Source organism: Nannospalax galili, unplaced genomic scaffold (assembly GCF_000622305.1).
Source record: "Nannospalax galili isolate Female #2095 unplaced genomic scaffold, S.galili_v1.0 scaffold543, whole genome shotgun sequence".
In the NCBI taxonomy this organism is placed as follows: Eukaryota; Metazoa; Chordata; class Mammalia; order Rodentia; family Spalacidae; genus Nannospalax; species Nannospalax galili.
In genome coordinates, this window is record NW_008352270.1 from 4,339,660 (window position 1) to 4,364,693 (window position 25,034).

The 25,034-nt window shown below is 39.8% G+C and overlaps 1 protein-coding gene across 1 annotated transcript in view; it reads left to right on the forward strand.

Moving 5' to 3' along the window:
- The window catches only part of Pld5 (phospholipase D family member 5), a 422,154-nt gene that overhangs the window by 231,740 nt on the left and 165,380 nt on the right, over window positions 1-25,034 (forward strand). Inside the window, exon 4 of the mRNA XM_008849173.2 lies at window positions 6,639-6,750. Coding sequence (XP_008847395.1) covers window positions 6,639-6,750 — 112 coding nt within the window. The remainder of the gene's footprint in view (window positions 1-6,638; window positions 6,751-25,034) is intronic.

Consider the following 25,034-nt stretch of genomic DNA (forward strand, 5'->3'; position numbering starts at 1 on the left):
AGTAATTAAATCCCATCATGGGATGGAGTCTCTTACTAATGAGTGGATGGGCTGCCAGCTGGTCTCCACAGCACATGCTCTCTACTGATATCAAAAGGGCAGTCCTGTCACTCATGGTATTGTGGCATTGTCAGCGAAGGAGCTGGGCCTGTGCTGTCTGATCTTCTGGTGTATTCATTGATCAATGACCTTGTGACTTTTGTGAAGAGACAAAATGGTGGCCATCTTCTGGCTTTGGATGATGAAGTCTGTATTTTCCTGTCACAAGCTCAGGGCTCCTGGGGATTCAGCCACCATCGCCAGTGCCACCATCACCCTTAAGCCTCAGGTTCCGTCACATTCATCACTGTGCTTGTCTCCTAAGAACCTTCACTCTGTTCATTGCCTTGGGCACAGAACAGCGTTTCAGGCCATGTTACCTTTCACCAAACTCTGTTCCACCTTCGAGCTGCTCTTCCCACGTCCAGGCCCCGGACGGACCATGCTCCAACTTGGGGTCAGTTTGTGCAGACATTTTTAAAAGTTATTTTTCATGTTGTTGATATTTTATCAGTGGTGAGTTTTTGCTTGCTTGTTTTATGTTGGGACTCACACTCTTCACAGGGCACACTCTAAACATTCTCTACCATTAAGCTATGTTGTCAGCCCGAGGGCAGAAAATTCGATTGTTATTGTGTCTATGCTGTGTAAAATCATTCACAGGCCCACATTGCTTTCTGGATGAGGTCAACTATTTTTAATCCGTTTTATAAAACCCCTGTATGCCTCTACATACCTCTCCAGCCTCATCTCCTGCCTGTCTTCTGGAGCTTTCTGCTGTTATCTCCATCTGAACTTTTCTTGCCTCCCTTGCTTCCTTTGGGCACCTTTCCCTGGGTGCCCTAGGCTGGGGTTTTAGAACTCTAGTATGTTAACCCTTGGATCTGTTTCTTCCCCCATCCTGGAATTTGATATACTGGAGTTGCATTAATTTAATTTAAATCATCTACTCCTTCCTCTCATTGCATCCAAGGCTTACCAAGATCCCTGGCACATCATAGGCAACCAGTAAATGCACTGAGTGAGTGTTTACTTAAGATACTTCATTGTGTTTTAGGGACATCTGAGAGTGAAAGTTGACTGACTAATATACAAGTAAACAACGTATCAGTGTTTATATTCCTGCAAACTTTGTTCATCTTACAAAATGAAAGTCAGTAAAATATAAGTAAACAAGATGTCAAATTTATAGTGATTTTAACTAATTATTTAAATAATTAAACCAGTGAAATGAGTCCAAAATGGATCCATATACTTATGGTTTTACCTCTTAAATCATACTTTTTCTTTAAATGAGTAAATTCAGGGCAACTATATTGCTTCAAAAGAACCTACAGCTTAAATCCTAAATCTTATTTTATCATCAAGATTTAACATTTTAAATCAATCATTTTTTTAATTTTGATGTCAGCTTTCTTTGAATTCAGTTATATCCATATTTACACGCATACACATCACATGCGCTTTTGTATACCGTGTGCATATTTTCATTTGTAAGCGTACCTATCAGTGTGCATTAAAGATGGCTAAAGCATTCACAATTAGTATAATAGCATACCCGTGCCATAGTCTGCATTTTCTATGCTTATAAAATCATAACTGCACACATCCACCTATGCACGCATTGGGGGGTTTGCTTCTGAGTGATAGATTGACATTCCTGGGTGTACAGATGCAGTGCTAGCATGTCTTTTCCCAACTGAATGACAAGAAGAAATGTTGATACCCTTAAAATTTTTTAAACTTTTATGAACACAAAGAGAGATCTCCTTATTGCTCTGCTTCAAGCTTCCCATCATTTTGTTAGGTTATGAATGGAGAATAAGGTATATAGACTACCTTATTATGACTATGGTTATGACTTTCTTTTTTAAATAAATATTTCATTTATTATTTTTGTTTTTATTTCATGTGTATGAGTGTATTGCCTGCATGTATGTATATGTACTCCCATGTTGTGCAATGCCTGCAGAAGTCAGCAGAGGGCATTAGATTTCCCATGGAACTGGAGTTACAGATGGTTGTTAGGTATGTGAGGGTGCTGGGAACTGAAACTGGGTCCTCTGCAAGAGCAGCCATTTCTCCAGCCCCTGTTAAGACTTTCTTTCTTTTCTTTTTTCCTTTGAGGCGGGGTCTCCCTGTAGCCCCAACTAACTTGGAACTCACTATGAAGACCAGGCTGCGTTGTGCAATGCCTGCAGAAGTCAGAAGAGGGCATTAGATTTCCCATGGAACTGGAGTTACAGATGGTTGTTAGGCATGTGAGGGTGCTGGGAACTGAAACTGGGTCCTCTGCAAGAGCAGTCATTTGTCCAGCCCCTGTTAAGACTTTTTCTTTTCTTTTTTCCTTTGAGGCAGGGTCTCCCTGTAGCCCCAACTAACTTGGAACTCACTATGAAGACCAGGCTGGCCTTGAACTCACAGAGATCCACCTGATTCTGCCTCCCCAGTGCTGGGACTATAGGCGTATACCACCATGCCTGGCCTAAGGCTTTCCTAACGGCAGCTACACAACAGACTTTTACAAATACTTCACAGATAATTAAAACTTATTCTGAGGCAGTTTGACTCATAGCAAGAATTGTGCACAGATGTGAATACATAATCAAGTTTATTGATAGTCTCATTTATTTTTCGTGTATCTTCATTTATTTGCCTTTAGATTTGCTCAGTTTAGGGAGATGTATTTTGAATTATTATTTTGTGGTAGGTACTGTTTTCATTGATTGCCAATAGTAACTTAAGAGTCTTTCAAAGACATTTATTTTCCTGAACTCTTTTTGTCTGTGAAATTTCAATATCACAGATAGGGTGTCTATGTACTATATATTTAACTTAAATTTTTTAATGTATGCTTTGCCCATATGCATATAAATGAACCCATGTGGGCAATGACTGAAGAAACAGAGGGCATCAGATTCCTTGGAACTGAAGTTGCAGACAGTAGTTAGCCACCACATAGGTGCTGGGAACCAAGTCTAGGTCCTCTGTAAAAGCAGCCAGTGCTCTTAACCACTGAGTTGTGCCTTCAACCCCGTAACTGTTTTTAAATAATAGAGTAACATTCTTTCATCCTCACTCCAGCCTCTTTGGGGCACTATCATCCCACAAAAATGTCCATAATACAGGTTCTCAGTACTTCTGATCATTTTTAACAGAGACTAGAATCTGTTGGACACTACCATTTCAAAAGACAACTTGGAGACAGGAATAAGTAAAGCTAGAAGGGTTAATTTACAGTTTGGACCACAATCAAAGGGAGAAAAATTCTTAGTTGCTGTCTATCTCCTATGGTAGCATTAGCATGTGTAGAAAAAAATGAAACAAAAGCCAGGGAATATGCATGTGTAGGTTTGGCTGTGAGGTAAATTGTCAGAACCACAAGATGATCAGTCACTTCCTGGATGACAGCTGCTCCTGTGACATCAAGACTCACCCCTGCATGGGATTTCCTGGAGAAACCTTAATTCCTTAGGGTCCGTTGTTGCAGGGCCCTGTTGCACCTGCTCCTCTTTTAAATAATGCAACTCTTCTATTAAGAATCCTGATTTAGAGACTTTAGAGATAGCTTAGTGGTTAAGAGCAGTGGCTGCTCTTGCAGAGGACCTAGGTTCAAATCCGAGGACTCACATGGAGGCTAACAACTGTCCGTAACTCCAGGTCCAGGGGATCCGATGCCTTCTTTTGACTTTCGCAGGCATTGCACGATGCAGGTCCACTTCCATACATACAGGCAATATACTCATACATATAAAATAAAACCAATAAATAGACTGGTTTTTGAAAAAGAATCCTTATTTAACAAATTTATTAAATAGTAATACATTACTGTTCCAGCTCATTTCCTTTGTCCCTCCACCTTCTGTAGCAATGCTCAGAGTTATTTACTGTTTGATTAGAGTCCTTTCTTAAATCTCTTATGTTGGTCATCGAGGCAATACAGTCTCCACATCTCTGCATATACAAATATTCTTTCCTTCCCCCTCATTTGCAAAGTTCGGGTATGGCACTTGATTCTTGGTCTACGTCTGCAGATGGCTGCCTCCTGGCAAGTCTGATATATTTTCCTTTCTAAGTAACTTTATTCTTTCCTTTGGCCAGAGATTTGTAAGGGTTTCTCTCCCTGATGTTGAGCTGCTTTATAGAAGGTGCCGAGGTGTGTCCTCACTACATCACGCATGCCTTTACCTTCCAGAATCTTTTCAGTTTTTTCTTTGATTTACGTCTTTCCTCAACTTGGACAACTTCTTTTTCTACCACAGACTTATTCTTTCTGCTTTTTGTTCTTCCAATGTACTGATTAGCCTCATATAGCCTTAATTTGTCTATTAGCCTTCTGCTTATTCTCCTTATATATGTGCAAGCATGTGTGCATGTGTGTGCACATATGTGTATACATGTACACATGTATGTACATATACATGACTGCTTTGAGATATTTCTTTTTTAATTTTTTAAATTTTTATTGTATATGCACGAGTGTATTGCCTGCATGTAAGTGCACCCATGTCATGCAATGCCCATGGAGGCCAGAAGAGAGCATCAGATCCCCTGAAGCTGGAGTTACAGGTAGTTGTTAGCTGCCATGTAGGTGCTAGAATTTGAACCCATGTCTTCTGCAAGATCAGTCAGTGCTCTTAACCACTGAACCATCTCTTAGCCCCTGCTTTGAGATATTTTTAACATTTGGTCCTCAGATCACTGACTTGGGCTTCAATAAGGGCCATAGTATTCTTTACTGGTCTACTAAGTCAGTTCTGAGGTCATAGTGTCAGTCCCAGCCACCTCAAGTCATCCTGGAAAGCACACATTGTAGTTCTGCCCTGGCTCCTGTCTTTACAATGGCCTGTGTCATCAGGTCTGCCCACTATGTCTGTGTTAGCCAGTTTTCCATCACCGTCATGCACACCTGAGGTAGCCAATTTATGAAGACCAAGGGCTTATTTCAGCTCTCAGTGTTGGAAGCTCCAGGCCATGGTCAGTTGGCCCTAATTCAGAAGCTTGTGACAGAGCAATACTATCTAACTGTTGTCTGGGAAGTAATAAAGAGAGAAGAGGGAAGGGTTGGAACCCGACTCCCTTCAAGACCTGAAGACCTCCCCTAGACCCACCTCCTAAACATAACCATCTCCTCTCAAATTGGAGACCAGACCTGTGATGTATGAGTCTTTGGTGGACATTCAGCATTCAAATCACAGTAGTGTTCAAACATTCTCTCTCTCTCTCTCTCTCTCTCTCTCTCTCTCTCTCTCTCTCCTTCTATAATGAGTTATCTACAATTTATTTCCCCCATTGGCTTCACATTGTGTTTTTTTACATTTTGTATTGAATTTTGCAATTCAATATAATATAACTTATATAATACAATTCATATAATATAATTTAATTTGATGGTATTTAGATTCCATCCCCTATCCCCACCTCTCCTGATATTATTAATGTACTTTAATATATATGGCCTATAAAGCCTAATTTGTGTCTCCAAATGTCCTTCAGTGATCCACTCTCGTTTTGCTGGGTCCCATTAAATATACTGAAATTAACTAGGAGAATATTTGTTAGGAGCTGGTGTGTTTACACCATGGTGACAGCTGACAGCAGAAAGGAGGCTATTATCAGGTCTCTAGCACCCTTCCACTCTGAGCTAGGGCTTCTTTGGATCTCCCAAGCCAAACAGTGTGGGGCCAAGAAGGCGATCAATTATCAGCAGAGTCAGAGTCTAAGGAGCAAAGGCTTCTGAGGGGTGATTCTCATATCACTCAAGAGACCCACAATTGTTTGCTCCCTAAGAGGCATTGACAAGGAACCCATTTTCCATTTATCCTAAGGGGTGACTAGGAAGCTGCCTAATGCTTCAGTCTTTACCTTTCTCCACCTGAAAAGAAGACACCACCAATATTCTGCTCCAAGGAGTGTTAGGTTTTTAATCTTTGACCTTTTTTGTCCATAACAAATAATTTCAGGAACTATTTCTTGAATCCTCATTTGTATCCTCATTTGCTTCATCAGCTCCATCCAATCACCAAATCCTTTATATAATCATTAGCATCCAGCCACAGACCTTTTATCAAAGAATGGTAAGTCTAAATGATCCACTTGGGGCCATTAAGACCCAAGCATTATTGTCTGTCTGACCCTTGTCCATAGAAACAAACCCGAAAAGCCCATAAAAACAGACCAGCTCCATTTTATGATAAGAAGAGGTGAGGTTAAGAAACAGTTTCTAAACTGGAAAGCCAGTTGGTTTTTCTGGACCAAAATGCAACTATTAAATATTCTCTCCTGCCTATTTATACATAGACAACTACAGATTTAAAATTAAAAAGAAAGTAGATTTACATGGTGGCACTGAAATATTATTGTGGTGATTGTTGAACTACATGATGCCCCAAAAGCCAGAAAGCAATCTATGATCATGTTTCTGTTCTAGTTACATAAACTCTCCTGAGAAAATTTCACAGATCTGTGACTATCTGTTATTAAAATACTTGCCTTTTACAAACTGAATGCATAACTTTAAATTTTAAGAATTTGTATGTGCCAACTTGAAATAGCAAACATTTAGGTTTTCTCTCTTTGTCTCTGAATATTTTTTCCAGGGTCAACGTCTTTTTGAGAAATTGCTCCAACTGACTTCGCAAAATATTGAAATCAAGCTAGTGAGCGATGTGACGGCTGATTCAAAGGTATTAGAAGCCTTGAAATTAAAGGGTAAGGCCAAGGTTGACACTATTTTACCATGGATAGTCTGTTAGATACTTTGAATTTCAACTGAGATAATATATGATTTCTCTCTCTTCAGTACTCTCTACTTAGTACATTTCTTATTTCTCCTTTGAAAAATAGCCCAATTATAGCTTTTAAGTGAGGAAGCTATTAACCAATGCTACTGGGATTGTTTAAAGCAGTGTATATTAGTTTATGCAAATCTACTGGCCACTAAATGATAATTAATTAAAAGGAGAATTTTTTCTTCTCTGTGCCCTTCAGTGATTTGATTAAAGAAAGGCTCTACCTCCACGAAAGCAAATGTTAGATTTCCATTTCTCTTTTTCCCGTCACATGGAAATTCTCTTTGTGCCACAGTTCTCAATGATATGGTTGGCTGTAGAAAATCTCTGAAGCACTGTGAGATTCCTGACTTTAGCATAAACCCATAGAAAACACCTCTCACCCTGCCACTTTGCAGAGTGTCCACAATTTCAGCAAGACTGAGAATCATCCTGATTTAACTTTCTTTTGCTATGATCTTATCCAACTGGACTCTCAATACCAAATAATTTTTAGAAATTTGTAAATAAAAATTTTACTCAACGTTTATTATCCGAACTACCTGTAGAAAGAACTAAAATCGGAGAACCAGTGAAAATGTCCTTGCTGCTGGGTATCCCTGCTTGGAGACGAGGCAGTATCCTCAGTGAGTCTCCTTGTCCTACCCAGTGGCATTGGGCCACTGGCATCCACTTTTTGAATCTCATAGCTGAGGCTCATCCAGGTCCCCCACTGTTTTTTCTTCTTCGCATTCTTGGTTTCTTCCAATTGACTCAGAAGGCAGCAAGATGAAACACCCCACAAGGCCTCCAGCCTTGGTCTCCACGTGGGGTGTTTTCAGAGCTCAGTTCTCATGAAATCTTTGAAGCCAGGGAAGGATTTGAGTTTACACAAGAATCCCTGCAAACTCAAAATGGGTCCCCATGAACATATCAAGTGTGACAGGAAGCTAAGAATGTATTGCTCCACCACATGAACTCCAAATCTGGTCATTTTTAGAGTCACCTCAGAGTGAGTGAAGCTGGAAGGCCCTTATCTGGGTTCTCCTCTGGTTAGACCATTGCAAACAGCTCTGAAACCTTCATTCCTCCCCCTTATAGTCAAGACCTTCTCCAGAAATAGTTATCATTATTTCAACTTTTATTGCATTTGTCATCTTTAAACTTTCCATAAATAGAATCACAGAGCATAAGCTCTTTTGTATCTGGATTCTTTTGCTCTGTTTTATATTTCTAAGACTCATTTATGTTGCATACAGCAATAACACCCCATTTCATAGCTGCAATTTATTTGTTCTTCAGATGATAGAAAGTTGAGTTTTAAACTAATGCTGCTTCAAGCATTTTTATACATGCCTGTGCATATCAATTTCAGTTGATATTTACCCATGGAGAATTTCTGACATGAAGGTTGTATGTAGGTTTCACTGCAGTGGCCAGTCAGTTTTCCAAATGGTAAAACCATTTGGGTCTTAAGTTGTTCCTACCTCAGGAAGAGGGTGACTATATCATCATCCTCATCCTCACAATATTTAACACTCTTTTATTAAAAAATGTTTAGCCATTATGGTGGCTGTCTATCATGCTGTGACTTTGGTGTTCACCTCCTTGATGTTGAATGGTGAACATCTTCCCATTTACCAGCCCATCACCTCTGCCCCTCCCCAATAAGGGGTTCCTGCAAGCACTTTACCCATTGTTTTATTTGGGGGGATTTTTTAACCACCTTTATTAATCATTAAGTTATATACAAATCTTTGGTTGGATATGTGAATTTTGCATATTTTTTCACAATTGAGGCTTGTATTTCCCTCCTCTGATGAACTCTTCAGATAAATGGAAATTTATAATTATAATGAAACTTAATTTATCAATTATTTGTTATTGGTGCTTGTTACATTCTGTGTAAAATGTATTTGTCAGAACAGTTATGATGACATTCTCATTTGTTTTGCCTTTGTGTGGTGTGTTACCTTTTAGATTTAGGTTTACTTCAATCAGGGCTGACTTGATTTTTATGATTAGTGTAAAACAGAAGTAATGGTTATTTTTATTTTTCAAGTTTTATTTCTTTATTAAAGGGGTGGGTACACATGTCATATGATGCAAATTTGGAGGTTGAAGGACAATTTGTAGGGGTTGGTTCTCTCCTTCCTCTATGTGGACTCTAGGGACTGAATCCAGATCATCAAGCTTGGCCACAAGCACTTTTACTTCCTGAGCCATTTCACTGTCCCAAATTTTATTTTGAGAAGTAAAATGGCTTAGAAACTGTTCTTATTTATAAGAAAGCCATTGATTGAAAAAAAAATTTCACTGAATTTCAGAAGCACCCTTGTTCAAAATTAGGTGTCTACATATTTGAGTCTGTTTCTGGATTCTCTATTATAGTCCCAAGAAAAACCCACAGTATTTAACTATTGTGACTTTAAAATATATGTTATGGGTGATCTAACTTCATCTTTGTTTCTAACCTTTACATTTCCCATTATTTTTGGTCCTTCAGATTTTTTTTATTATTTTTGAGAATTTTGTGCAATGTATTTTGATCACATTCAGACCCCCTATCTGTACCCTTGCCCAACTTAATGTCTTCCATTATTTTTTAAAATATTTTATTTATTATTTTTATTTTATGTGTATGAGCATATTGCTTGCATGTAAGTGAGTGCACCTGTGTCATACAATGCTGCAGAGGTCAGAAAAGGACTTCAGATTCCCCTGGAACTGGAGTTAAGGATGGTTCGCAGCCGCCATGTGGGTGCTGGGAATCAAACCTGGGTCCTCTGCAAGAGAAGTCAGTGCTCTTAACCACTGAGCCATCTCTCCAGCCCCCCCTCATTATTATTTTTTAAAGATCTATCGAGTCTCACTTGTGTTCCTCAAATGCTCTTGTGTGTAGGCTATCCCTTAGAGTCTGCTCAACCCTCCAGGCTTCACACCAGTAAAGAAAACTGACTCTCCCTCTCCCAGCAGCTACCATTTGTCAATAGATTCTCGTCTAGGGCTGGGTCTTCCTGTCCATCTTCCCCATCCATGCTAGGTTTTTGTCTGACTTGGACTTGCATAGGTCTTACACATGCTGTGGGTTCATACGTACAACTACCCTACGGTGTCCAGACAACAGAGTTTCCTTGCATTTGTCTATCACATCTGGCTCTTAGCTCTTACAATTTTCTGTTCCTTCTTCCTCAATGATCCCTCATTCTTGGGAGGAGGTGTAATATAGGTGTCCTATTTAAGACTGAGCACTCCACAATCTCTTTTTCTCTGCACATTGAACAACTGTGGGTCTCTATGTTAATCCATCTGTTGCAAGAAGTGTCTGTGGTGAGAGTTGAGAGATGCACTAATCTATGGGGATATCCATAAGTCATTAGAAGTCAGTTTAATACTCTATTTAGCAAAATAATAGTAATAGGTTCTCCCCTACCTAGCCACAGGTTCCTGGCCCTGATAACAGTGCCAGGTATGGGCTCCATCTTGTGAAGCAGGCCTTAAATCTAAGCAGAAAATAGTTGGTTACTCCCATAACATCTGTGCCATTATTGTACCAGTATGGCCCTTAGATTTAAAAATAAATTTAAGTATCATTTTGGCACAAAACTGCTAAATCTTTTAGAGAAATTGCATAAGCTCCACACATAAACTTGAAAAGAATCAGCCACATTGAACATTCACTTTGTGAACATGATCTGCTACAGTTTTTCCTCATGGTCCTATGTCAGCATCTCCTAACTTGTTAACATGATATAAATTTCTTGAACATATTTCAGTACAAAAGAAGCTTCTAATGTATTTTAAACCATAAGCTATGTGGAAATGAGGTCTTATGTTCTTCAACATTTGGAAGAATGTTCTAGTTATCTTTTTCTTATTTTCACAGAGACTACCCTTTGCACGATTTTGGACACTCAAAATTTTAGAGAATTACTTTGTAAATTTTTTTAAAGATTCATTATTATTATTTAAAATTATATGTATGTATTTGTGTCTGTGTGGGGGTATGTGTACATGAATGCAGGTGCCCACAGTGGCCAGAAGAGGACATCAGACTCTCTGGACCTGGAGTTACAGGCAGTTGTAATTTCTGGGAGCCAAACTTGGGTCTTCCAGTAAAACAGGAAGTGTTCCTAACCACTGAGCCATCTGTAGCCCTACTTTATACATTTTTATGTATAGAGACAAATAAATTTGTTTTTATGAACCCTGAGGCTTTTTAATGCTTTCATACAGCTTTTCACTTTTGTTTTTGCATTTTATCAGCTCTGATAGTTGTCCTGGCCAGAGAATATGAAATCTATTTCATTGTGGCTAAAAATGGAACGTGTGTGAAGTGACTTCTCTGTCTGTCTAATATATGACTCTTCATGGAAGCCTCAGAGACAACTAATGAGGTAGAGGGCTGATCCTAGAATCCTGTTTCTTTCTTCATATTCACCTGCAAGTGGGACACACTGCCTACTCCCTGTACATGGATAATGGGGCATTTGTGACAGTTCTCTTAAGTCCCAGTCTCCCTAGTCACACCTCCCAGCAAATCCTTTTGATTTCTCACTTATCATCCAACCTGATCCTGGTAATGACGCCACCCAAGCTAAAATTTTATACTAATGAAATACTGTAATAGTAATAATAATGTTGTGGCATTTTAGTGATGGTACAGTAATTTTTAGTAATATCACTATATTTTGATCGTTTTATTTTATAATTATTGTTGCAATGAAATTGTAAGAATTTTTTATCTGTCAAAACAATAGCAATTCAGTTTACTCTTTTTAGACAACATCTCCCTATATAATGCAAACTGGCCTACAACTCACTATGTAGTCCAGGCTGTCCTCAAACTCATAATCTTCCCTTCTGAGCTTTGAGTGTTGGGGTTATCAACACTGGGCCAATTTAGAGTACTTGTTATCATAATGCTGCAGTATTCAATGTCTCCACAGCCTAGCAAAAGTGAAATAAGGTCAGAAAATATTCATTTCTTTTGGGAAAAAATACTACCTTAACTTCTTCATGATTGGATGATAATTCTTTAATAGAATGGCTAGTGAAATAACAGTCACCAAAACTTAAAGTTAGTTACCAGAAGTAAGGGTCCCATTTATTTTTTCTTTTATAACTCATTTGACCAATTCAGGATCTGATATCTCCCTTTGCAGTCTCATTCTTACTGTTAATTGTTAGATGTTCTAAGTATCTGAATGGTAGATGTGAGGTCTAAAATACAACATGCTTTTTCAGAACTCTATTTCCTAAAACCTGCTTTTCCCTGTGCCTCAAACACTCTCCATGTTGCCTACTTACTTGTAAGCTCCTTCTTGTTTTTCAAGGTTTTGCTTTTAAGCCTTACCCATCATGTTTTCCTTTCCTTTAGCCTTCATCTCTTTTCTGTAGTTGGTCTCACCATCCTCTTTTCCTCTGTTGTTCTATTCATTATTTATTCAGCAACCCTTCCTATCATGTGTCAACAATCTGGACTTTATAAATAGAAAGACAGCTTGAGAGTTTGAGAAAACCAGTGTAAATGGAATGAACTGAGCAAGGAACTGTGAAAACATCTACAAAGGGTCTGATTTGGCTACACCGTTTTTGCATCAGCCACTGGCGCTCATGTCCATTCAGTCATTATCATCACTGTACCATCAGGAGAGGGTGGTGCCCCATTTCCTGTCCCCCTCCTCTGTCCTCCCTGGTTCCTTTTCCTCTCATCAGAATTTCATTCCTCTTGGTTTTGAAGCTTATCAGGAAATGTCAAAGGAAGAGAGACAGTACCCAGGGGTCAGGTTCCAACCTCAAAGAGTCCTTAGTTTGTTGACTGAATATGAGAAACTGAAAATGCCTTTGATGACAGGAGTAATAGCTAGGACTCTGTAGTGACACCACTGTCACAGCTGTCAGAGCTTGCTGCTTAGTCCAGAGCAAACATGATCTGTACTTCCGTGTCAGAGATAACTAAAATGTGAAGACGGAGTGTTTTAGAATCAAGGATGTGTGATAATAAGGATATTTAGAAATATTCAGAATGCAGCAAATTCAGTTTAGCAACCACTCACTTTAATAAGTAAATTTAAAATGATCATTCCTAATGCCATATTGAGAGAAGTAGATTCTAACAAAACTCGTAGCTGCTGCCTTGCCATTCAGTGATTGGACAAACTCAGTGAATGGAAATTCTGAGAGTCCAGGCTGTGTTAGTTTCAGAAGACACAGGATGTCCTTCACAGAACCTTTGATGGCTAGTGCATGCAATGTTAGGAAGTGTTCCAAAGAAAGTAAACAGATAAACAAATAAAAACTCTGCTGTAGTAACAGAAATAAGATTATGCAAATTGATTTTTCTATATACAATTACTATAGGAAAGCCTAGAAAATCAGAAACCCAAAACACAACAGAAAACAGACAGGACATTAAAAAAGACAAAGCAGATTTCAGAAGCCATTCCTTAGATATTCAGCATGAAAAAACTGTGACCGAATGAATGGAAGAGGGAGGAGATAGATAGCTCCAACAGAACAGAAAGACTCAGGTGACTGGTCCTACTGATGGTTTCTGCCAAGGCAGTAACTTACTAAAGAGCCACTGCATACATGGGCTATACTCTGTCACTTGATGCTGTTATGTGTTTAACAACCATTCATTTATTTGAATTTATAATTAACCATTATATATAGTTACCATGTATGACCTGAAATATATACATTGTGGAGTGATTAAATTGAGCTACTTAATATATGCATTGCTTCATATATTTTATCTTTCTTCTGTGCCAATAATACCCCCAAATCCACTTTCTTAAACAAGTTTCAATATATTATTATGAACTATAGTGACCATGTTGTGCAATAGATCTTATCGATCAGTCCCATTACATAGTCATGGTTATAATAAGTTCATCCTGGAGCTTGGGGAACTTCTGCACTGAGCCTCAGCATGCCCTTGTCTCCTGACATTATGGTGCTTAGGGCCTTGGGGGAGTTGGATCAGCCTAGCAAGTGTTTACTTTGCTGGAATCAGCATGTGTTTTCTTCCCCTCCCTTCTCATATAGACTTACATGCGATTAAAACTAGAGCATGGCGTGAAGTCTGCATATGCTTTGTAACATCTGATAACAGCTGTGCTGTGAGGCTTTGTTTTCTTTATCCAGACTATTAAGAATTTTCTTTGAATTCTTTGGATGGATGGACGGATGGATGGATGGATGGATGGATGGATGGATGGATGGTGATGCACAGGCAGTATTTTAGTCAGCTTGTGCTGCTGTAACAAAATACAAAATACTAAAGACTAATGAAGAACAGAAATTTATTTTCTCACAGTTCTGGAATGTAGAAGTTCAACATCAAGACACCTATGATGGAGTCTGGTAAGGACCTCTTCTTCAGCTCAAAGATAGAGCCTTACTGCAGTATCACCCTGTAGTCTCTGTATGAAAGAAGAGATGCAGTGGCAGAAATGAATTACCAATTTCCCAAGGCCCTACTTCTTCATACTACTGACATAGGATAGGTTTCTCTACACATGAATGTGGGAGGAATTTCAGGCCATGGTAGGTAGGTAGGTAGGTAGGTAGGTAGGTAGGTAGGTAGGTAGGTAGTGATAGATAGATGGATGGATAGTGGATGGATGACAGATCTTCAAATCTCCCTACAAGGTTATAAAATTCAAGTTCTAGGCTTTTCTCGTTTCTGGTTTTTGTTTTTGTTTTTTCTAACCTGTATTGCCTTCTTGTAAAGCTTTTTTTAAGAGAGAAGTGTTCACTATGTTTCCCAGATTGACCTTGAACTAGGCTAGAGTGAATCTCCTGCCTCCTGAGTAGCTGAAATCACAGCATGTACCACTATACCTTACTCAGTGCCCTTGCCCTTGTTTGTGAAGACGGTGTAAGCGTGTGGGCTTGGTATGGCCTCTCCATTACTGCACCAGTGCTCAGGCCCTTGCAACCTCTGCACTGTCATCTGTGCCCTTTTGTAACTAAAGTCTTAAAGTTGCTGGGGGATTGACACAGAATCAGTCTGTGCTTAAGTAAAACTGATGTCTGGGACTTAGCTCATTATCGAGTGAGCTCATTAGGCAGACTTTTCCTGTATTTCTGAATAACATGGCTACAGGGCCCTATTGAACACTGGGCATCTTTAACAGTAGACATTTAATTGATGTTTACTGATAATCAAAATGTGTTGGTTTAAGTAAAATTTTATTTTACTTTATTTTTTTTGTTTTCTGAGACTGTCAGACTATAGCCCAGACTGGCTTAGAACTCATTATGTGGCCTAGTGGGATACTAAACTGTCAAATACTCATCCTACCTCAGCCTCGTGAGTACTAGAATAGCATGAGCTACCATGTCTGACTTTAAATCTAAATTTTAAATATGGAATAAGATTAAAGTCCTTTCCCTCACACAACGACACCATGTTTAAAAGTTATTGTATTTTGGTTTTCTTTCAGCTACATTATTTAAAAAGAAAAAAGAGAGAGGGCTTTTGTATCAAATTCTAAGTGTGATCCTCACTGTTGCTTACTTGAATCCAAGAAACCTGCAGTCTTTCACCAATGATAACCCATTTTTCATATTATATTTACCAAGTAGGTTAACTTAAAAGGAAAACATATCCGAAGTGTGAGATAGTTGTTCAGATTTTAAAATTAAGGCAAGTTGCCCCAGTTTCCAACTTGAACATTTACAAAGTGACTTTTGAACTGCTTACTCCAAATGAGTAGAGTATAATCTGAGGTACTATGATTGTTGATGGGGTGTGTGTGTGTGTGTGTGTGTGTGTGTGAATCTGAGATGCTATGATTGTTGATGGTATGTGTGTGTGTCAGAGAGACAGAGAGAGAGAGAGAGAGAGAGAGAGAGAGAGAGAGGTTCTCATGCTACTGCTTTGTAATTATTTCACAGTCTAGCTGGACAGGCAAGGTGTGCTTCTGTGTTAACTTCACATAAACATTGAGAAGTGTATTTCAGTAATTTCCCTAGAGGTCACTTTGTGTTATTCTAGCCTCCACCGTCTGAAAGCTTGCTGTTGGGAAGGAACCTGAATATCTCAGAGCTCTCTTGTCCTGGGGAAGCTCCGTCCTGGGGTCCTCAGCAGTACGGAATCCTCTGTGCAGAAGGCTAAGGCAGCTGCCTGCCCCGGAGTCTGTTCTGGCAGTGGCCCCGAAGGTCAAGGTGCCCTGCAGTCACCCAGGCATGCCTCTCCTCCAGTCTCTGCTATCACTTCACCCTCCTCAAAGGAAATGCCACTTGGGCACATGTTGCAGCATGTATCTTTGTTTTATACACTACCTTCAGAATTCAAAGAACTCTATCTTCCACCTTTCTTTGTGGTAAACTAAAATATTTAGTAGGGAAGATGCTGTTCAACCGGGATGTGTTTCAACACATTGTACTTTCATGACATCTAGCAGAGCAATCCACATAACATTTAGAAGCTGGTATTTTGCTGCTTAAATGCTGGGTCTGTCGTTACTATGGAATGCAAGCTTAGGTGAATTACGTTTTCTGAGCCACCGTCTCCTTTTCATTAAAATGGTAATAATAATAACTTCCCTGGGGACATGGGAGTTAAATTAGATAATGCATGAAAAGCCTCTGGTGCGGGACCCTGGCTCATAATAAACTGTCAACAAATGGCGTTTTCTATAGTCATTGTCATTTATAGCACTTTTTTTTTTTTTTTTTTTTTTTTTTTTTTTTTAAAAAAAAAAAAAAAAAAAAAGAGGACGATAAATCTTTCACTGTGATATATCAAAATAAAAAATCACAGAGATCCACCTGCCTCTGCCTCCCAAGCGCTGGGATTAAAGGTGTGCGCTACCACGCCCGGCTGCACATTATTTTTGAATGTGTCTTAATCCAAAGTAGATTCATTTCTGCCCCTACAGCACCCCCCCCGGGCCCTATAATTTTCTAATGAAAGGAAAGCCCAGCTCTAATTATGTGTTACAAGACATCTTTGGGAAGGCCACTGGTCCCTCTGCCTTTATGGTTATGCAGTAATTCCTACTGCTTCCAAATTGTGACGGGAACTGTCCAGCAGGCCGCATTAGCGGCACTCCACCCATGTTTTCAGTCTCCACTCTAACAGCTCTTTCCGCAGTCAGGTTTGCAATTGGAGATGTTTGAACTTCCAGGGGATGCAGTTGATGCCTACGCTGTAGTCACAGCCGTCATTGATTCCCTTTAAAACACAGACTCCTGAGCTGCAGGCTCACTTTCTTTCCCTAGTACATAAGAGGTTTGGCAGGTTCGGCATGTTCAAAGAAACTATGCATTCCCCAAGAACAGTTGTAGCCATTCAGTCTAGTGCCTTTACGCATTTCCATTCTGGAGATGCTCGAATCTGGGGAGGGAACGAGAACAAAGGCTCCAGTATAAAGGAACAAATGCTTACTTTCCTGAAAACCCACATATTCCTACAGATGGCATAACCTTGGCTTTTAGCAGCAAGTTCACTGCTTTGAGATGCCTACCGATGTTTAGGGAGTGAGCCTTCCTGTATCCCAATTCTGAAGGGAGCGAGAGGCAGACTCTCCCCTGGTCTGTTACTCCCCAGGTTTGAGCAGCCGTGCTCTACTTGGAGAAGTCACCTCAGAGCATTCACAGCACGCACTAGTGAATGAGATTCCCTATTTCTTGACTCTCAGTCCCATCTCCAGGTCGACACACTCGAGGCATGTGCTGTTTAACCAACCCCAGGAGATGCAGAGCCTCACTTCTGTTCTTTTCTAAAGGCTACTAGATGTGAACTCTCACAACGCCCTATTATTTCTTTATTTCTGAAGCCTTCTTTTTTTCTATACCATGTTTTATCTTTAAAAAATAAAAAGCTAAGCCAGGCGTGGTGGCACATGCCTTTAGTCCCAGCACTTGGGAGGCAGAGGCAGGTGGATTTCAGTGAGTTCAAGGCCAGCATGGTCTACATAGTAAGTTCCAGGCCAGCTGGGGTACAGAGAGACCCTGTCTCAAAAATACCAAAAGATAAATAAATAAATTAATTAATTAATTAATAGTATAAAATGAAAAGCTATCCAGGCCCATCTCTGCCTCTTTGCCTGCAGCCTCAGACATAAGGCATCTTGTGTTCCCTTCCAAGGCTATCCCTTCCATCTCTGACATCCTACTTCTTTTTCACAGGGATTGTGTTCAGGTTTTGATTACCTTTAGAGTGGCATTCTGTCTTTTAAGTGACTCTTTCCCTTGTACACATAGCCACAGTCAAGCTATCAGGGAAAGAAGAACTCAGCACCGTCCATCCTAGGCCCACTCTGGCTATTGAACCTTTATTCCTTATGCATCTCTCTGTGTTCTTCCTTATTTCTCGCCCTGTTCAGGTTCACTCACTCTTGTCTCCACCCTCTTATTCCCACCCCTGTGTGGTTCTCAAGCCACAGTGCTCTGGCTTCTGCTCTGACCCCACTAAAAATACTTTTTTTCAATGTATATTTTTATTGAATATTTGTGCATTTCACACAATACTTCTTAATCATATTAGCCCCGCTCGCTTATCTGCACCCCTCTTAGTCCCCCAACCATATTTCATGCATTCTGTCATATATGTTAAGGCCTAGCGAGTTGAGTTTGTGTCCCCAGATGTCCCTTAGTGTGAGTTCATCCACTGGGCCTGGTCAGCCTATCTAGTATCACTCCCTTAAAGAAGATTGACTCTTCCTCAACCAGCAGCTGCCAATAGTTCCTTGGCTAAGGTTAGGGCCTCCTGCCCATTTCCCTAGTTCTATGCTGGGTTTTTGTCTGGTGTGAGTATGCATGGGTCTTGTGCATGCTCTCACCACTGCTTTAAGTTCATGTAAGCAAGTTCCCAGAAACCTGGAAAATTCTGTTTCCTTGTGATCATCCACCACCCCTGGCTCTTACTATTTTTCCGCTCCCTCTTCCTTAACGGTCCCCAAGCCCTGGGTGGGTGAGGTTTAATATAGGAGTACTATCCAGGGACACACACTCTGCAGTCTCTTACTCTCCACACTTTGGCCAGTTGTGGCCTTCTGTGCTCATTACCTCTGTTGCATGAGGAAGCTTCACATGTGGGAGTTGAGAGTTACATTAGTATCTTTCTACCACCTGTCCCACTATGTTCTCTAAGCCTTAGGTGTAGGGGTTCTATTGTAAATGTGTCATTTAGGACTGGGCATCTCATAGACACATATTCTCTGTGTTTGACCAGTTGTGGAACTCTGTAGTAATTTCTCTTTTTTTTTTTTTTTGCAAAAAGAAACATCTTTGATGAATGGTAACAAGTATACGTGTTTGTAAATATAAGAATACATATTTAGCATACAGTTAAGAAATTGCATTTGTCTAGGGATGTGACAGACATAGGGTTTTCTCTAGGATCTGTGACCCCTATAGCCAAATTCTGGCAAGGATGTGGGGAAAGGGGAACTCTCATTCAACTGCAGTGGATTGCAAACTAGTGCAACCACCATGGAAAGCAGTATTCTACCATATGGTCTGGTTATACCATTTCTTGACATATACCCAAAGAACTCATCCTACTGCAGAGATACTTGTGTATCCATGTTTGTTACTGCTCTTTTCACAAAAGCTAAGAAATGGAAACAACCTAAATGTCCCTCAACTGATGAATGGACAAGGAAAATGTGATACATTTACACAATGGAGTTCTAAGACAAAATCACAAAATTTGCAGGTAAATGGATGGAACTAGAAAGTATTATGCTAAGTGAAGTAACACAGACTCAGAAAAAAAAATGACATGTGTTCTCCCTCATCTGTGAATCCTAGCACCAAATCCTTATATGTGAGTATATATCCTGATATAACCACAGGAGCCAGGAAAATGGAAAGTAACCATGGGGGTAAGAGGAAGAAGGAATTCAAATGAGGGGAGTAATAAGAGACAGGTATTATCAAGGGGGAACTGGGGAAATGGGGTTACTTTAATTGGGAAGGGAGGAGGGAGGATTATACTAGGAACCATGGGGATAAAGAAGGAGTTCAAGAAAGGGGGGATAATAGGAGATAGATATTATCAAAGAAGAAATGGGGGTGCTTTACCTGGGGAGGGATGGTTAGACAGAGATAGACAGAGGAAAGATAAATAGTGTTTAGGTGGTTTGAAAAACCAGAGGGAAATATATTAGTTCAAAAGACTACTAAAAATGCACATACAATATCTGTACATGAGTGCATGTGTGTAGATGTAGGCTATATAACAAGAAACACAGTGCCAGACAGGAGAAACGTCCCTTTGAGTTATTGGTCAAGGTGGTCTAAGGGACTCCCAAAATAACACTGGCTACTGCCACAGCCTTTGATTGCCTCCCAGAACTCGAAGGCAAGATGTTATTGTTGAAGACAAGGCATACTTCAGAGTCAGGACTTGGAGTAATGGAGCTGGAACTGACCTGGAAACCTCCCTGAAGACTAGCTCTCATAGTTTCAGAGGATACTATGCAAGTTGCTAAGAGAGAACAATCAATCAATGGTCCAACCCCAGCTATAAAGCCTAATAACCACTACAATGCCTGGCACAGCAAACTATCTCTATTTGTGCAGTAGTGGCACTTTAATCTTGGGGGTAATCAACAGCCCTCTAGTTGGACTTAAAGTTCACTCAGTGAGAGATAACTCATGTGTGGTACCATAAACATAGTCAAATACACATGGCTGAAAATATCTTTCAAAGTCAGCAGGGACTTCTGGGTTTGCAAGAGGACCCTGTACAGCAAGGTCTTCCATACTTGGAACTCTGTGTTCAGCATCCTCCTCCCAACTGTCTTGTCCTTCGGTTTCTGGACATTGTTCATTCTGCATTTCCCTCATGTCTCTGGCCATGTCTTTTAGGCTCTTTTGTTGATCTGATTTTTGTTTTACTTACTGGTTTATTTTCCTCAAATGTTCCCTTTACTTTTCCTGTTCTTCAAATAACTGTCTCATTCATTCTTTGGCTTCATTCAGCCTCTATATGTAGTCCCACATCCATTTTCCTATATCCCATACCCAACTATTTACCTGCAAACTTAACATTTCCATTTAGATATTCTTGAAATATCTCAAAATCTACTTAATCTAAAAGTTAAACTGGTGCATCACACCTCGCTCAGAGCCCTTGATATTCTTATTTAAGGCATATCTCAGTAAGCCTAGAATTATCTGTGACTGCTCTTTTGCCCCCAACCCCTAAGATCAAATCAGTCTGCAAGTCTTGTAGACATACCATCTTACCATTGTTGGAAATGGTTCCTTCCCCCTCCCAGACCTTCTTTTCTAATGTAGGCTTTTATATCCTGCCTCTGAAATGAGTCAATGGCATCCTAACCATTTCCCAACTTGCTGTGTTCAAGTCTCCACATAAAAGATAATGAAAAACAAACCTGGCAAGTTCTCTCCTTTCTTGCTTATCTGAATGGTTTCCCACAGCTTGCTGTCATCACTAGCACTGTACCCCAAACACAGCTCCAATTTCATTGGCGGTATAGGAGTTGATTTTTAGCACTTCCTGATTATTAAAATTTTTTTTTGGTGGGGGTTGGAGGGTGGAATAGTTTAGGGTTTTTTTGTTGGGGTATTTTTTTGTTGTTTTTGTTTTGTTTTTGAGACATGGTCTCCCAGCTCTAGCTGGCCTACAGCTTATCAGGCTGGCCTTGACCTCACAGAGCTCTACCTGCTTCTAACTCCTGAGTGCTGGGACTAAATATGTATGTCACCATGCCTGAATGAACATGTTATTTTAATAGATATTAGAATAAAATAACTAGTAGATCAGAAACATTTTATAAATATGAATATCTAATATAATACTAAGTTAAAAACTGAGTCACTTTAAATTTGATTTAAACAAAATTAAGTAAATAACTATATAAATCCAAGATAGAATTTGTTAAACACACACACACACACACACACACACACACACACACACACACACTGTGAAGCCAGGTACATTTGTCCACTTATAGTCCTAACTACTCAGAGACTGAGACAGAAGGATTACTTGAGCCCAGAGGTTCATCCATTGGAGCCTGGTCAACCTACCAAGAATCTCACCCTTAAATGAGACTGACTCTCCCCTTCCCAGCAGCCATTGGTTGCCAATAGTTCCTCAGCTGAGGTTAGGGTTTCTTATCCACTTGCCCATGTCTGTGCTTGAATTTTGTCTGATTTGAGCTTAGGTGGGAATTGTCCGTGCTATCACCATTGCAGTGAGTTCATGTGAGTAACTAACTGGCTGTCTTGGAAAACTCTGTTTCCTTGTGGTCATCCACATCTTCTGCTCTTACAGTCTTTCCACCCCCTCTTCCTCAATGACCCCTGAGCCTTGGGAAGCAAAAGTTTGATATAGGTATCCTATTCATGGATAAGCAGTCTGCAGCCTCTTGTTCTCCACATGATGTGAACTTTGGATTTTTTAATGCTAGGAATTTTATTTTTCTGTGAAAGAGACTATGTATGCACTGCAGTAAATTGCCAAATTTTAAATCCAGAGATATGGAAGAGTTGAAGGATTTTGTCTGACAGGATGAGGATGTAGGGAATTGCAAAGGTTATTTTTCTCTGTGATAAGAGAAGTCTACTAAAAAAAAAAAAGAATTTCAGCATGGTTCTCAGTGGTTATACTAAGCAGTAAGTGGTGGGACAAGCATCTTGAAAGTATAAATACTGCATACATGCTGCCACGATTTTAATATGAACGTCTCCCAAAGACACAGTTGTTAAAAAGTTGATCCTCAGAGTGTTACTATTGCAAGGCAGGGAAACCTTTAACAGGAGTGGCCTAGTGGGAAGTCTTTAGGTCAATAGGAAGTATTCTTCTGAAGGGGATCATGGAACTCTGGTGTCTTCCTCTGGTTTGTTTCCTGACCATGAGGCCAGCATGTTGTTCTACTACAGGTTTGCTTCAACACAGGCCCAAAACAGGAACCCAATGGGATCATGGACTAGAACTTTCAAAACTGAGAAAAATAACCCTTGTCTTTTAATAAGTTGTTCATTTTATTTATTATAGCAATGGAAACTAGCACAAATACTAACCCTATAGAAATGTACATAGTACCTTTCTCCTGTCAGAAAACAGCCCTGGAAGAGTTGATATCATTCAACTACTTTGCTTTGTATCTATCACCCCAAGAAGCCCCTGTGCCGATCAGCACTGAGCACATCCATGTAAATATTTCTTTCCACATGGTCGTTTGCCCAGGTGGAGTCGGGGCTGGGAGTCATGTGGCTCTCAGAGTAACCTCTACAGTTTTTTGAGGTGTTCCAAATTCTTCATCCCTATGGCTAATTAACCAAGACAGGCAGAGGCATTAAGTGATTCCCTTCTCAACAGAAGGTGAAGAGTATTGATGCTTGACAGCCCTCTTGAAACTTTTTGCTATCTTTCAGCTCTCTTTGAAAGAAGGTTTGAAAGTGCCTTGGTCTATTTTGAACTGCCTATAGTTGAATACCAGAGACTAGGTGATTTTAAAAAAAAACAAAACAGCAGTTTCTCACAATTTGGTAAGCTGGGAAGTCCAAGATCAAGAGACTCAGATAGCTGTTGAAGACCTTGCTATGTCATCTCATGGCAGAAGGCAGAAGGGCCAAAGAGAGGACCAACTCTCCAAGCCCCTTTGTGAGGGCCTTAATCTTATTCATTGGGGTTTTTTCATAGCCTATCCACACCCAATTTATACTATCTGTTTATAAATATTTATTTATAACCACCACCTATTTATACTATCCCATTGGTCATCAAGTTCTAGCATCTAAATTTTGACAGGTACACAATCAAACCATACATGAAGGAATGTAGAGATACATAATTTTGAAGAAGTATTCAGAAAAGTTAAACTGCTCCATCTTGAGGAAAGGGCACATGCAAACAAACTATGGCAAAATGGTGAAACAACTAATAAATATATAATAACTATACTGTAGCTACTTGACCAGGCAGAATGGAAAACAATCATTCAGTGTGTGTTTTCACAATAGCTATACCAACTTGACAAAAAGTAGCAAGACCAGAGGTGCTGTGAATCATGGTGACATTTGTACCATTGAATGGTCATGACCTCAGTGGAGACAGACTTAGGGTGGAATATTTCTTCAGTCAACCCTTTGTTCCTCAGACATGTTTCTCCCAGGGTGTCACAGCAGCTGTTGTGAGCAAGGTTCACAAAAAATCATACACAAAAGTGAACACTCCAGCCCAGTTCTTAAAATTAGAAAAAGCAAGCAATTGAATCACTGCATGCTCGTCAATCATCCTCTAGAGAACATGCTGAGGGAGAATAATCAGCAATGGGGGAAAATGCTCAGATTGTGTTGCTAAGTGAAAAGACTACAGATGATTTTGCTCTTTTGTTCTGGTTTATGTGTCGGGGGGGTAGTGGTAATGATGTTGGTGGTGATGGTGGTAGATGTGGTGGTAGTGATGGTGGTGGTGATGGTGGTGGTGATGGTGGCGGTGGTATTTCCGTTCAAGTTTAGGACATAAACCAAAATCTCGGGTTCTAGAGAGAAGACATTATCCCTGGCTTTACATTTATGGAACTCTGTGAAATATTTAACCTCTTAAAACTTGTCTCCTGATTTCTACAATGGGCTAATAATAGAAGCTATTGAATATGCTTATTATGAAGATTAGTGAGATAATTAGTCCCCAGAAAGTATTTAATACAGTCCCTCTTAGGAACTTAAAAACATTTCAAAAATTTTTAATTATTTATTGAGGATTTCATACAGGGATATAAGCATATAAAGATGTTTTGATCAAATCCATGCCCAGTCCCTCCCCTCTGACTTCTCCCACATCTCTCCATTGCATTTTTCTGACAACTTCATATACTCTTTCTTCTTTTTTTAAATGGGGCTTTTTGCTACTCTAACATTCCCCCCTCTGAAGAGGTAGCCCTAAAAATCTTTTAAGGGTTAGATAAGAGCTCCCAAATACTTTTGACATTTTTGGCCTTTGGAATGGAGTGTGTTGCTAAGAGGCCCAAGGACATTGTGAGTTTTAGCCAAGAAACTGGCTACTTTTCTTTGGGGTCTTTTCACACTAACTGCCTAGCCAATTCCTACCTCCCATTCTTATCACAGCATTCTCTGAAGAGATTACCCAACTTGCAGTTAGGGAATCAGGATGCAGACCCCGCTAGCTTCTTCCATGCTGAACAGGGATGCAAGTTGAGGCAATTGGAGTACCCCTTCAGTGAGTCTACCTGAAAGACTCCAAAATTCCATAACTCTTAT